The sequence below is a fragment of the Mus caroli genome, unplaced genomic scaffold (genome assembly GCF_978045245.1).
Source record: "Mus caroli unplaced genomic scaffold, Mus_caroli_1 scaffold_4, whole genome shotgun sequence".
NCBI classification, from domain to species: domain Eukaryota; kingdom Metazoa; phylum Chordata; class Mammalia; order Rodentia; family Muridae; genus Mus; species Mus caroli.
This window is the reverse complement of record NW_028227259.1, coordinates 32,190,217-32,206,080: the sequence shown is the minus strand read 5'-3', so window position 1 is coordinate 32,206,080 and position 15,864 is coordinate 32,190,217. Positions and strand designations below refer to the sequence as shown.

The following is a 15,864-nucleotide window of genomic DNA, read 5'->3' as shown; positions in this document are numbered from 1 at the left end:
TCTCCAGTCTCAGATACTTCAATTCTAAAACACTAATACACAAATTAACTAATAAAAAGATGTAGGACATTCAATATAAACATCCCCAAACAAAAAACAAAATCAAAGATAAATGCTATTTCTTCCTATGTATCAAGACTACAAATAGCATTTAAATACTTTATTATTCAAATTAAGAAATTATACATTTTGTCTGATAATTGTCATTGTCTTAAAAGTGTCATTCAGTTTTCCCACATTTAAAAGTATATTGCTAATTCTGTTCACCTAACTCCAACAGCACAAAGAGCCTCCAGGCACAGATGCTGGACTTAGACGAGAAGCAGAGTCTGGAGTCCTCACCAGCTCCATGATGATCCTTGTATGCTAGCCTCTCAGATGCTTCCCTGCTTTGTTTGCAGAGGCTGAGGTCAACTGGCAACAAGTTTGACCCTGATAAAGTGCCCAAGTGAGAATCACCTGGCCTGATGCTCTTCCCTGACAGATGCCAGGGATGCTGTCTTCTTATCAAAACAGCGGCAGAAAGCAGAGGTGCTGAGGCCTGGGATAAGTCCCCCCAAGATGCGCAAGATGATGGGCAGTACAGCCAGGCTAGGAGGGCATATGGATCACGGAGAGACGCAGCCCGCCACTTTGGTTCAAATGACTTTAATAAAAGCTGCAGTGCCCACATCCCCAGTTGCCGACTCACTGCAGGTGACACAGTACCTCAGGAAGTGTAAGGACCCTCCTCCTCCACCTCCTGGAAAGCTTTCCAGGCAGAAAGCAGAGACAGGCAAAGAGCAATGAGGGCAGCAGTCACCTCAACCCACACAGCCATGTCCAAACCTCATGAGGCAGGTCAGTAGGAGTCTGAAGACAAGCATGCGATTCCCACCTGGGGGACATGGCTTAAAAAGCACAAATAAAATAATACTAGTGTTATCCATTCTCCAAACCTAACCACTTTGGGAAAAGGCAGCAGGAAAAATGCCTTCAGTTTTTACAATTAGGCTTGTAAACAATCAACCACACGAGAAGCAGTGGCTTGGCTCTGTGTATCAGCCCCAGATTCTGTATGCAGATACTGGTGCCTGACCCAAGAAGGGATATAAACTGGGTCAGCAAGGCCAAAGCTTCATCTTTGGTTAATTTCACTGAGTTGCCACTATTCTAAAATCTGTGCTCTTCTTGGCAAAATTACTAAACCAGCCACATAGCACATAACAATAGCTAGGTTATGTGAAAAGCAATGTCCATCTATGTATGTGACTGTGTCACAATAAAATCATCTAAAGAAAAAAAATTAGAAAGGGAGAGATGCCAGATAGAAGGCCTGAGGAGAGCTGAGGGTCCTGCCTGAGTGCTCTCTTGGGTCTGGTAGGTGCTGGCTGCCTTTGGGTAAGATCGAGTTCTCTGGGCTCAATTCAGCTCAGCTCAAAGCCAGCAGCACACTCAATGGCATACAGCAGCTTGCTTCGCAGCAGGGCTTCATCATAAAACTCTGGGAGCTTCAGCAGGTTCATGCAGGTGCTGGCTGTAGGTAGCCGCTCAAGGTCAGAGCCTCCATTGTGAATGCAAAACGCAGGGTATAGCTCCTAGAAGACAGGGCACAGGATATGGTTAGAGGATTCTAGTATAGCTTGGAGCCTACCAGAGCTTGCTTGTCAGTTACTCTGGAAGCTGCTTTTCTCAAAAGTATTCTTTCTTGTAAAGAGTTATTATCTTAAATTACATATATGTACAAGTAGGTGTGACTGTGCATGTGAGGGCATCATTCAGTAGCCAGAGGTATTTGGATACCCCTTGAGCTGAGGTTACAGTGGTTGTAAGCTACTGGACATGGATGCTGGGAACTGAACTTGGGTCCTCTACAAGAGCAGAATAGGCTCTTAACGGCTAGGTTACCTCTCCAGATCCTTGCCTTTGTTTGTGTGTGTTTGTGTGTGTGTATGTATGTATGTATTTTTGGTATGTATATATTTTGGTATGTATATATTTCTGAGACAGAGTTTCTCTGTATACTCCTGACTGTCCAGGACTGCCATCTGAAGAGCTGCTGACCTTGAACTCTAAGATTTACATGCCTCCCGAGCGCTGGGGTTAAAGGCATGCACCAACATTGCCCAACTTCATTATGGTTTTAAATGTCTTTAGAAATTATATTGTAGTTGTGTACACTTGGGTGTGGACACACACATGTCACAGAACATGTAGAAGTAAGCAGACAACCACTTGGAGTAAGTTCTTTACTTTTACCACATGTGCTGGGTACTGAACTTAGGTTGTCAGGCTTGCTGCTTTTACCTGGTGAACTACCTCCCCAGCCACCCACACCTACACCCACACGCACACAACAGACACACTTTGGAATTGGTGTTTTGTTTGTGTGAAGATGTTGGGTCCCCTGGAAGTAGAGTTACAAATAGTTCTGAGCTGCCATGTGGGTGCTGGAAATTAACCAGGTTCTCTGCTCTTAACCTCTGAGCCATCTCTCCAGCCCTATTTTTTTTCTTTTTTAATATTTTTTATTAGGTATTTTCCTCATTTACATTTCCAATATTTCCAATGATATCCCAAAAGTCCCCGATAACCCCCTATTTTTTTTAAATTACATAGAGAATTCAAGCTCCAAGTATAGCAAAATGATGAATTGCTCAGTGTGAATATAGTAAAATGGAAATGACAAGCTGTATGTGCTGTTGCACCCCCTTCTACCGTCCTCTCCTTTGGTTTTTCAAGACAGGGTTTCTCTGCCTTGGCAGTTTTAGAACTCTCTTTGTAGACCAGTCTAGCATAAAACTCACAGATTTTCAGCCTCAAACTCATAGATCCGCCTGCTTGGGATTAGCTACCCACTCCCCTCCAAAGGAAAAAAAAAAAAGTCATTTATTTATGTTTTATGTATATGTGAACTACATGTGTTTCTGGGGCCTAAGGAGGTCAGAAAAGACCACCAGATCACTGGAATTGTAGTTATAGCCAGCTGTGAGGCACCATTGCTCTTTTCTTTTGTTTTTTTTTTTTGAGACACGGTTTCTTTGTGTAGTCATGGCTGTCCTGGAACTCATTTTGTAGACCAGGCTGGCCTCGAACTCAGAAATCCACCTGCTTCTGCCTCCCGAGTGCTGGGATTAAAGGTGTGTGCCACCACGCCCGGTACACCATTGCTCTTAACAGTGGGTCATCACCTCTCCAGCCCCTGATAACCAACTCTTATCAAAGTACTCAGGAAGCTGAGACAGGACTAGGACTGGATTGAAAGCCTGAGGCCAGGCTGTATTACAGAGTAAGATCCCCATCTCACAAGAGAGGGGGTGGGGAGAGGGGAGGAGGGAGGGAGAGAGAGAACATTCAAGAGAGAGGGGACAGCAAGGGTCAGATGAACACTTCAAATGAACTTCAGTATAAATACTGAATTTAGAAGCCATGTAGATGTGTCAACAACACACATAAAAAAACACAACAGAGGGGCTGGAAAGATGGCTCAGCGGGTAAGAGCACTGACTGCTCTTCCAAAGGTCATGAGCTCAAATCCCAGCAACCACATAGTGGCTCACAACCATCCTTAATAAGATCTGATGCCCTCTTCTGGTGTGTCTGAAGACAGCTACAGTGTATTTAGATTATAATAATAAAAAATAAATCTTAAAAAAAAACATGACAGAAATGTAAGCAAAGCACAATCTCTATATAAAAAGCAAGTAACTTGAGAGACCTATTTACTGGTGGCTCAGTCATATAGCCAGCATGATTTCAAGTTACTAAAAAATTTTAAATTGAACCAGACAGTGGTCGCACAGGCCTTGAATCCCACTATTCCGGGGGCAGTTGCAGAGGAGCTCTGTGAATTCAAGGCCAGTCTGGTCTACAAAATGAGTTCCAGGATAGCCAAGAGAAACCTTGTCTGGAAAAACCCAAAAAAATAAAAAAATTAAATTACATTAAATTTAATGTATGTGTGCATGTACACATACCATGAGCACCTATGGAAGTCAGGAGACAACTTGCAGGAATTCCTTTCAACTATGTGGGACCTAGGAATCAAATCCAGGTCATCAGTCTTGATGGCAGGTACTAAGCCATCTCACCAGCCCCAATAATGTTTTGTTTTGTTTTTGTTTTAAACTGGCAACATAGTCTGAACTTGTGTGATGAATGAAGGACCAGAGCGAATGGCTTCCAGGTATTAATGCCCTCCTTGTCCCTTCAGAGTTGATACTCAATGAAAGGGACAGCTCTAGGGTGTAGAGGAATTTTAATCCAGCAACATGGCTACTCTGGAATATAGGCAAGTCCTTAACACACACCTTCAATTCCAAACAAAGATGTCTAACTGAGGGACAGACAAAATGACAAATCAGAGAAAGACTTGATAAAAATAGGATACGCTCAACTCTCATGAGAACAGCATAGGAGAAAGAGAGTGTAGGGAGAGACAGCTGAGTCGAGCTGAAGGCAGTACAGTCACTTCTGTTCAGTCAGTAAGTGCAGTAAGGGTAGTGCAGTGGAGCTGAGCTCATTAGTGTCCATGAACTTCAGTGAAGGTCAACAGAAGCAGCCTAAGGTCACAATAAGGAGCCAGAAAATTACAACAAATTGCCAAAATTAGTTTGAAGCCAAGCAGAGCAATTCAGTGAGAGCCGAGAGAAGTCAGATTGAATTAGCTGTCTTGGAGAGGAGTTTGAACCAGAACAGCTGTGTTGAACCAGCCAGCCAGAGTTCAGAATAAAGTATAAAGTAGAGCGTAAGTCTCAGAGACAACAATTACATCATATACTTTTGTGTACTTTTACACTGAGGACTTTACTATAGCTCTTTTTTTGAGACAAAGTTTCTCTGTGTAGCCCTGGCTGTCCTGGAACTCACTCTGTAGACCAGGCTGGCCTCGAGCTCAGAAATCTGCCTGCCTCTGCCTCCCAAGTGCTGGAATTAAAGGTGCCAGCACTGCCCAGCACAAATAATTTATTTATTTATTCCATTCTATTTATTTATTTTTAAAGATTTGTTTATGTATGTATGTATGTATGTATGTATGTATGTATTATATGCGTACACTGTAGCTGTCTTTAGACACTCCAGAAGAGGGCAACAGATTTTTGTTAGGGATGGTTGTGAGCCACCATGTGGTTGCTGGGATTTGAACTCAGGACCTTTGGAAGAGCAGTAGGTGCTTTTAACTGTTGAGCCATCTCATCAGCCCACAAATCATTTCTTGATGTAACCTAAGCTGACCAGAAAAGTTCTTTCTAGAAAGTTTCAGTTGGTGATAAAATGATTTGCACTTTGAACTGCCACAGTCACATGTGGCTACTAGCATTATTTGGTTAGAAGTGATCAGAGTGCTGGACCCACAGGCCACAGGGATGAGTCTCCCCCTCCTACTCGCCTCCAACTAGATCTGAGGAAATGGCTACAACTCTGCTTTGCTGCCAAAAAAGCAAAATTCAAACATAAAAACTGAGCAAATCTGTTGGTTTCTAACATTTTCCCCATATAATCATGTTATAGACAGGAACATAAGATGAGTCAAGAACAGGTAGCTTGTTTCTAGGAGTACCTGGTCTACACTACTGGGTATGTGGACAGGATGGTGCCAATGAATGCTATTTAAAGATGTAACAGTGAATGCTGGTTATTATTGTTCTTCATGTTGATTCATGTAATTTAATTTTATATGTGTAAAACCCTCAGAGTCGCCAGAAAGGGAGTTGGATCCTCTGAGATTGTAGTTAAAATACTGTTGGGGAGTCGCCATGTGAGTGCTGGGAACTGACCCCAGGTCCTCTTCCAAGTCATCCTTCCAGCTTCATGGTTATGTCTAATGTACAATACTGAACCCTTCAATTCTGTGTTGCAGATACCCAGATGCCCTTAGATACGTCCACTGACATTTAATGCAAAGAAGGAAATAAGTTTTCTTCTCTCATTTTGTATCAGCACATCACAGCCATTATTCTGTGCCTTCCTCTTTTTCTCTGCTACCATGTCCTATGACTCTGCCCAAGTAATACAGTGTTTCTTCCCACCGTACTGCATAGGAGCACACAAACTGCTGATAGACACATAGACAGTTTTAACACTGCATAAATGAGGCTGTAAAGAAACTACTTTTTTTTTTTTTCGAGACAGGGTTTCTCTGTGTAGCCCTGGCTGTCCTGGCACTCACTTTGTAGACCAGGCTGGCCTCGAACTCAGAAATCCGCCTGCCTCTGCCTCCCGAGTGCTGGGATTAAAGGCGTGCGCCACCACGCCCGGCGAAACTACTTTTTTGTTTGTGACTTTCTGGGCTGACCTTGAACTCAGTACATAATAAAGGATGACTTAACCCTAATCTTCTTGCATTTACTTCGCAGATACTTGGATGGATGGCAGGTCTAACTCTACACCTAGCAAGAATTGTGTGATTAATTTCACAATTATACTTGCCTATAGGCTAAATACATATCTGTTCTAAGCTGATGATAACTGCAGACCAGTACATTGAGATCCAAGGAAAGAAAGGCCAGATGGTACAAATAACCAACAGCTACCCATGAGGACCATCAGGTATCTGAGATGTGACTGCATTCTTTCCCAACACACAACAACAAAGCAAAGTGCCCCGAACTGGCTTATTCTCCCAGCCTTGATGTACAGGTATCAGACGTCTGCTTAGTTCACCCCTCATTGCAAGCATCAACAAGATGAGGCTCAGGGGAGCAAAATGGTACCTGCACATCTGGCTGGATACTGAGATTTTAGAGCTTCAGGTGCTGTGACTAAAGAAGATAAATTAGTTAAAGGTCATAGGATGAGACACTCCGATGTTCATTAAAAGTTGTGAGTTGACATCCTAGCATTTGAACAACCTCAGACTTCTGTGCTAGCTAGTTTTTTTTTTTTTTTTAAATAGTCTCTCTCTCTCTCTCTCTCTTTTTTTTAAAGGTTTATTTATTTATTATATGTAAGTACACTGTAGCTGTCCTCAGATACTCCAGAAGAGGGCATCAGATTTTGTTACGGATGGTTGTGAGCCACCATGTGGTTGCTGGGATTTAAACTCGGGACCTTTGGAAGGGCAGTCGGCACTCTTAACCACTGAGCCATCTCCCCAGCCCGCTAGCTAGTTTTTATTTATGTCAACTGACACATAGCTTGAGTCATTAGAGAGCATGGAGTCTCAATTGAGAAAAAGTCTCCATAAGATCAGGATGTAGGCAAGCCTATAGGGCAGCAGCCAAACAACCCTTTCATAGGGGTCGCCCTAAGACCATTGGAAAACAGATTATTTACAGTACAATTCATAGGAGAGTAGCAAAATTATAATTATAAGGTAGCAATAAGAATTTATGGCTGGAGGGGTCACCACAACATGAGAAAATGTATTAAAGGGTCACAGCACTAGGATGTTGAGAACCACTGCTGTAGGGCAGTTTCTTGATTGGCGATTGAAGGAGGAGGGCCTAATAATGCATTGTGAATGAGGCCAACCCTGGGCTGATGGTTCTTGGATCTGTAAGAAAGCAGGCTTAGAAAGTCATGGTGAGCAAGGCAGCAAGCAGCAATCTACCATAGCCTCTGTATCAATTCCTGCTTTCAGGTTCCTGCCCTTGAGTTCCAGTCCTGACTTCTTTCAATGATAAACAGTGATGTGGAACTGTAAGTCAAATAAACTCTTTTTGGGCGTGGTGGCGCACGCCTTTAACCCCATCACTAGGGAGGCAGAGGCAGGCGGATTTCTGTGTTTGAGGCCAGCCTGGTGTACAAAGTGAGTTCCAGGACAGCCAGGGCTATTCAGAGAAACCCTGTCTCAAAAAACCAAAAATAAATAAAAAACAAAACAAAAAAACCACTCACATCTTCTGATCATACTATAGTAATTTGCTTCTTTTAAATGTCTGAGTATCTACAGCTCAATGTCTTTTACTAGCTGACTCTTGGCCTTCTTCCAGCTGGGACCTCATAACCAATGCCATCACCTGTCCTGAGCACACTGCTTGAGATGATGCCATAGAACACTTTCATAAGAACCTGTTTATACCTACTCAAACTGTCCAGGACACATGGAAGGAACTAAAGCACATATCTAACCTGGTAAGGCAATATAGGCCAAATCCCAGTACTCATGAGACCAAAGCAGCAGGACTAAAGAGTTTGAGGCCAGTCTGGGCTAAATAGTGAGTTCAAGGATAAGCCTAAGCTATAGAGCAATACCATCTAAAACCAAACAAAAACAAAACAAACCAAAAAACATGCCCATGCATGGCAATACACTGGAACCTTACCTGAAAGACAAATTCTACGGGGGTCATTAAGGGACAAGTGGCATAACTTCACTAAGCCTCAGAAACTGATTAGAAACATGGCTGCCTAGCTCCACACAGCAGTATGAAGCAGCTGGTCCCAATAGCCTTTAAATATCTGTTTCTAACAAGCTTTCCAGTGTTTGTTGGAGCTGTAGTCCTAACAGCCAGACTCTAAACTAGTGGGTTAGACACTGTAAATACACCATAGGCAAACTCTTTTATTATTGATTATTGAATTGTAGTGACTTACAATTAGTGAACTATAGGACTATCTCTATTCTAGGATATTAAGAGTAAAATATCTAACAAGAAAAAGAAAGATATTCCTAATCTCTGAAATGATTTAGGACTATAGAGCAAACACGGCCAGGCAAGAGGTTAAAGTGGGCAAAGTCTTTTCCAGTTTTGCCACAGCATATATGTGGGGGTGGCAGAAGGCAACCTTGCATTCATGCATCTGACATTCATGTTGAAGTCGTAGGACAACTTGTGGAAGCTGGTTCTTTCCTTCTTCCATGTGGGTCCTAGAGATTAAATTCAGTATACCAAGCTTGGCAGTAACTTAACCACTGAGTAATTATGCTGGTTCCTCATGTATGTATGTATGTGTGTATGTATGTATGTATGTATGAATGATATTTATTAAGTATAAATGTTGCTTTATCCAATTTTAAAATGAATATAGGAAATATCATTAAATGTTTCTCAAGGAACACTTTTGTGTGTGGAATGTTTGTATGAGAGGGTATGGGTAATGCATGTGGAAGTAAAAGGTTGGGTGACTTTCTCAATTGCTTTCCACCTGATTTAAATTTGTAAATTTTGTGTGTGTGTGTGTGTGTGTATGTGTGTGTGTGTGTGTGTATGTATGTATGTATGTATCTGTGTGTATATAGTGTATTTGAGATTAGAGGACAACTCCATGGAGTATGTTCTATCCGGTCACTTTCTTTCAAAGCAGAATGTCTCATTTCTACTGCACAGAGTAACCTAGGTTAATCACCAGGGAGTGTCTAGTCTCTAATTCTCAAAGTACTGTAGGAGTGTTGACATTACAAATGCCATCTTGTTGTCTACTGAGCCATCTTGTCTTGCCTCTCATGTTTTGAAACATGATCTCTCATTGAACTTCAAGCTTACTAATTCAGCTTGACTGGCTGGCCAGCAGGCTCCAAGGATTTTTCTGTCTCCACTTCTGTAGCGCTGAGATTATAGGACCAGCTTTTTTTCAACTGAGTAGTGAGTATCTGTTTACTCTGTTTTGTTTTGAAGACAGCAGGGTCTCACTATTTAGCTCTCACTGATTTTGAACTCACTATGTAGACCAAGCTGGTCTCCAACCCACAGATACCAGAATCCTGGGATTAAAGGCATGCACTACCTTGTATGGTAGATACTAGGTTTTGGATTTCAGTCCTCCTGCTTGCATGGTATTTGCTAATTAATTGATCCACTTCCCCAATCCCTCAAATAGCTTTAGTTACTAAAAACCATAGGCTAGGTAATTACTTTTCAGAAATAATCAAACAAGGCTAGGATAATGTAAAGCATATGTTAATAACAGCCATGACCAAATCTACTGCTCATCTCAACTCCTACATTTTAGGTTGTGTACTCTTCAATTCAGAGTGGAAAACTGACTGACAAGGCTGATGACTATAACTTCAGGCAGCCTACCTGAACACAGGCTCTCTAGACACTGAAAGCCTAAATACAATTATAACATCACTTAGTACTTAGAATGGGACAAAAAAAAAAAAAAAAAAAAAAGACAGCAACCATATAGTGGTCAGACCTGTATGGTTTTAAAGAAAATGGCATAGAAGATGCATACCTTGAAACCCAGGAGAGGGGGGCGAGAGCAACTTGTTACAAACTTGAGCAACTTGCGCTTTTCTTCATCAGTGAAACCTTCTACAACTCTCCAAAAGATTTTAATGACAGGATGATCGGCAGAATAGCCCCCTATGACAAAATGAACATATGATGCATTAAAAATAAAACCAAGCCAGGCAGTGGTGGCACATACCTTTAATCCCAGAACTTGGGAAGCAGAGGTAAATGAATCCCTTGAGTTTGAGGCCAGCCTGGAGTACAGACTGAGTTACAGGACAGCGAAAGCTACAGAGAAACACCAAACAAACAAACAAAACCAAACCAAACAAATACCCTACCCCTACCCCAAACCAATGCAGAAGGAGCAGCAACAAACTTGGGAATATGACACCAATGTTTTGAGGGGTCTGTGAGATAGGGGAGTAGGTTTTCTAAGCCAAACTAAAAGATACCTGCCTCTGGTCCTTTGCAGAGGGTAGGTGTGACCACGATGGAGCCAGCATGAAATGATGCCTAGCAAACACTAGAAACCAACAACATGTTGAGTAGACCTTCTTGAGTAGGAACTGACACTTGGATATATATCTAAAAAACGGTAGACACTGTGTCTTAGTCAAGGTTTCTATTCCTGCACAAACATCATGACCAAGAAGCAAATTGGGGAGGGAAGGGTTTATTCATCTTACATTTCCACATTGCTGTTCATCACTAAAGGAAGTCAGGACTGGAACTCAAGCAGGTCAGAAAGCAGGAGCTGATGCAGAGGCCATGGAGGGATATTATTTACTGGCTTGCCTCCCCTGGCTTGCTCAACCTGCTCTCTTACAGAACCCAAGACTACCGGCCCAGGGATGGCACCACCCACAAGGGGCCTTTCCTCCTTGCTCACTAATTGAGAAAAATGCCTTACAGCTGGATCTCATGGAGGCACTTCCTCAACTGAAGCTCTTTTCTCTGTGATAATTCCAGCCTGTGTCAAGTTGACACACAAAACCAGCCAGTACACACTGATATCTTAATTTCTCAGAGAGCTAGGCACTTGGCCAATATGATTTCCATGTCTATTTATTGCCACTCCTTCTGATAGATAATAAGGCTCAGACTGTGGCTGACAACCAGCCCTGCCTGTTATTAAACACAATTCTAAGATGTACTATCTGCCACTTATAGATTTTAATCTCATTAAGTGCTTCCTAAAACTAAAAAAATTGCCATATATTGTTCCCCCATTGTTAAAACACTACAGAAATAACATCAATAAGATATCTTAAGTGCATTAATTGACACCAAAATGACTATGGTAATATTTTAAATCTATTTACTGGAATAGCTGGGATCCTTAAAGGTATAAACTCTCAGTGTAGACAGGGAAGTCAAACAACTCAGGGCAATTTCTTGGCAAAGAAAGGTCAGAATGATGACATTTTCCTAAACATATGACTGGAGAGTGCAGACACTATGACCTGTGGCATTATTTGTTTTTATATAAAATTAGAGTTCAGGGTTAGAGCAACAGCAATTACAGAAGAAATAAAATGCACACACATCAATGCAAATTTAAGTGATTTTTAGTAAATTTTGAATCACTAGCACATCCATATTTAGAACATTTCCATTTTTCTCACAAAGCTCCTACAGACACCTCTGACCTTCTGTCTCTAACTCTGGCGCATACAAAACGCCTTTTAACTGAACACAGGAACTCTAGCTGGGTATTTTCTTCTCTTTTCCCTTCTCTTCCCTTTCCACCTGTCTCCTGGCCTCACTTTATACAGTCCAGATTTGCCTTAAACACAGAAATCTTGCCTCAGTCTCTTGAGGACTACATCTAGCTTGGGTTTCTTTTTCTTAATTTAAAAAGTACATTTGTTTATTTATTGCGTCTGTGGTTCTTTTCCTACCATGTGGATCCCTGGGATCAAACTCGGGTTCTCAGGCCCAGCAGCAAGAACATTTTATACACGGAGTCATCTCTCCAGCCCCAGAATTATTTTTTTTTATTTTGTGGTAAAACATACAACCTAAAATTCACCATTTAAATCACTTTCATGTGAGAATTCAAGAGTATTGATCACATTTACTTTTCCATGCAGCCATCAGTCTCACTTCAAACAGGAGCCCCACCCTGCCCTCCTTCTCATTGGAGTAGTTTCAAGTTCAGTCTCCTTTATGAGTCTGTGAGCCTCTTTCAGGTGCCTCACATAAGCAGAACCAGCTAGTATCTGTCATTTATCCTGGTTTCTTTCACTTAGCAGAATGGGCTCAAGATTCATCCATGTTGGGACCTGAACAACTAGCTCAGTGGGTATGTAACTTGCTACCAAACCTGAGGATCTGAACTCAGTTCTTGGGTTTCACATATTAGAAGAATAGAATTGACTTCCACAAACTATTCTCTGACCACAAAAATGTTGTTGCACTTTTGTGCATCCATGCACGCTCATACACAGTCCTAAAATTTTTTACAAAGAGGGGACCAGAAAATTGGTGCAGCAATGTAGACTACTGGCTCCTCCTCCAGAGGGCCTGGGTTTGATTCTTTGCATCATTCATGGCAGGTTACGACTGCTAATAATTTCAGTTCCAGGGGAATTAAACACTACTAAGTCAGATACGCATTAAGGCAGAATACCTGTACACAAGAACCAATTAAAAACAAACAAACAAACAAACGATTTATTTATTTATTTGTTTGATGTATGAGAGTATCAGACACACCGGAAGAGGGCATTGGATCCCATTACAGATAGTTGTGAGCCACCACGTAGTTGTGGGAATTGAACTCAGGCCCTCTGGAAGAGTTGTCAATGCTCTTAACTGCTGAGTTATCTCTCCAGCACTTGTTTTTGTTTTGAGACAGCATTTCTCTCTCTCTGGCTGTCCTGGAACTCAAGATCTGTCTGCCTCTGCCTTCTGCGTGCTGGGATTAAAGATGTGCACAACCACTGCCCAGCTTGTTCTGACTTTTTGTTATTTGGTGGTGATAGGAACAGAACCATGTACACCAGGAAGTACTCTACCACTAAGCTGTACTCTTTCAGGAACCAAAGAGCCATTCTTACCACAGCCGTACCATTTTAGATTGTTATGAGCAGCAGATGAAGCTTTCAATTTTTCCACATCCTGCCCAACACCCATGTTGTTTAATACTATTCCTAAATGAATATGAAATTAAATCTTCCTTGAGATTATGTCTCACATTATCACAGCACTTAGCTGCTAAGAGTTTATCTTTTCTAGGAACTAGGTATTTATGTATGACTCGCAAATATTGTCTTCAAGTCACACTGCTTATTGTACGCTATACTAAAGTTTATACTGGGGTTGTTAATCTACTTTCTTTTTTTTTTTTTTAAAGATTTATTTATTTATTATATGTAAGTACACTGTAGCTGTCTTCAGACACTCCAGAAGAGGGCGCCAGATCTCATTACAGATGGTTGTGAGCCACCATGTGGTTGCTGGGATTTGAACTCTGGACCTTCGGAAGAGCAGTCGGGTGCTCTTACCTACTGAGCCATCTCTCCAGCCCCGTTAATCTACTTTCTTATGTCTGTTTATAGTGTGAGACTTGGAAATGACTTCCCCTTCTGCAGAAACCCTCCTGAGTTCTAGGGTTAAAGGAATATACCTCCAAACCCATTATGTTAATTAAAGCAGATTACTTAACAAAACGAAACCAGTTGGGGGCATACACCTTTGATCTGTGTGTGGCATAGGAAGGGAGACCCATGTGGGTTTCTGTGAGTTCGGGCTAGCCTGGTCTACAGAGTGAGTTTCAGGACAGCCAGAGTAACACAGAGAAACAAAAAACAAAACAAAACAAAACAAAAAAAAGAACGAAGCAACCAACCAAACAGCTCCTCTCTCCTAATTATGTACAGGAATATAAACCTGTGTGCATGTAGTGTCTAGTAATAGAATGGCTAATACAGCTTTATTTATTTATTCGTTTAATGATTCTTGTGCTGGGGCTTGACGCCAGAGGCTCACACATGCTAAGCACATTTAACTACAGATGGTATGTTTGCTAGCCTATCACTTTTTTTTTAAAATTTTTTTTTTAACTGAACTTTTTTTATTTTTTTATTTTTTTTTATTTTATTATATGTAAGTACACTGTAGCTGTCTTCAGACACTCCAGAAGAGGGCGCCAGATCTCGTTACGGATGGTTGTGAGCCACCATGTGGTTGCTGGGATTTGAACTCTGGACCTTCGGAAGAGCAGTCGGGTGCTCTTACCCACTGAGCCATCTCACCAGCCCGCCTATCACTTTTTATTTTTGTTGTTGTTTTTGAGACAAAGTCTCTCTACATAGCCCTGACTTTCTGGGAACTGCTGGCCTAGAATTCACAAAGCTCCTCCTGCTTCTGTCTTTAAGTGCTGAGGTTGAGAAAACATACCACCATGCCCGCCCAGCAAGACTGGGAATAACCAAATGTCTATGAGTAGAAATAAAAGGTAAATCATGAAGAAGAAAATACACAATATACTGAACATTATAAAAATGAGAAGAGGCTCACACTTGCACACTGGAAGCCATGAAAGTGACTGAGGACAGTAGTTCACAGTAAGGTGAACATAAAATAGGGATATAAGAGGTTATAGTGACAACTGACCTATAAGAAAGGCATAGTCTAATGTGGTGCTACATACCTGAATAGTTTGTAAAGGATTTTAGGTCCTCCAGACTTACAGGAACTTGTGCACCAGAAATTAATACCTGGGGAGGGGAGAGGGAGAAAATAGTTAAATTGTAAACCTGAAGGGATATTTTCAGAAAGTGTTTTGTTTCCTGTGAAACAAAGTGCTTTGTTTTGTGTCTTTGAGGGTAAGTAGTAGTCACGATACCTGAATTTCCTGTTGGTCAAACATTCGGAGCCACTCTAGGCTCACAACATTGGCCAGGCCCTGGCGGAAAGCTAGGCAGTGTGGTCGGATCTGCTTGTTCAGCCGGTAGTCAGCCACCAAGTGGATGTAGGCAATTCGGTTGGCCCCAGTTACCGGGATGTCTTTCCCACCAAATTTAAGTTCAACCACCTGTAACAGAAAACACAGGGTTCTAGAGGTGTGAAAACAGGGAAACAAAAGTTTAAGTTTAAATAAAAATCCAACATATACCAGTAGCACAGGGATAGCTGTAACAAGAGGCAGGAACTTTTTCTTTTCCATCATTAAGCATCCTGTCCTATCCTAGCAATAAGAAATAAGGGAACTGTAACAATTTCATTTTTAAAAAGCAGAGCCACTAAGGGCAAAGTTATGAATCAAAGGGTCCCAGAGAGAACAAGGCCCTCATTCTGGAGAATAAACAGTCACTATACTTCCTTTCATCTCTTTTTGGATGCTGCCTCTATTATAGAATGTTTGATTTAAAGGACAGTAGTACATGATTTTGAAGGGAAGGAGAAAGATATATTTACATGCCCATTAATTCCACCACTTGGAAAGCTAAGGCAGGAAGATTTCTAGTCTGTCCTGAGCTATACAGTGAAAACTCTGTTAAAAACAAAATTCAAAACAAACCAAAACAAAGAAAAAGACAAAACAAAACTGCAAATACAGCTACACTGTTTCTTTTTCTTTATTTATTCTCTTTCAAGATGGGGTTTCTTTGTGTTTAGCCCTGGTTGTTTTGCAGCTTACTTTGTAAAGCAGGCTGTCCTTGAACTCACAAAGATTGGCCTGGTTCTGCCTCCCCAGCTACCACCATCTCCTGGCTACACTGTGTTTCTACATCTAGAATGAATCTTAAATTTA

At 41.5% G+C, this 15,864-nt stretch overlaps 1 protein-coding gene across 1 annotated transcript in view; it reads right to left on the bottom strand.

Annotated features, from left to right (window-relative positions):
• Positions 1-632: 632 nt before the first annotated feature.
• Ube3c (ubiquitin protein ligase E3C) overlaps positions 633-15,864 on the bottom strand; it is a 107,194-nt gene continuing 91,962 nt past the window's right edge. The window contains exons 20-23 of the mRNA XM_021162266.3: positions 14,956-15,144; positions 14,761-14,827; positions 10,102-10,232; positions 633-1,577 (exon numbers count right to left, since the gene is read on the bottom strand). Of these exons, the coding sequence (XP_021017925.1) occupies positions 1,407-1,577; positions 10,102-10,232; positions 14,761-14,827; positions 14,956-15,144 (558 nt within the window). The 3' untranslated portion in view covers positions 633-1,406. The remainder of the gene's footprint in view (positions 1,578-10,101; positions 10,233-14,760; positions 14,828-14,955; positions 15,145-15,864) is intronic.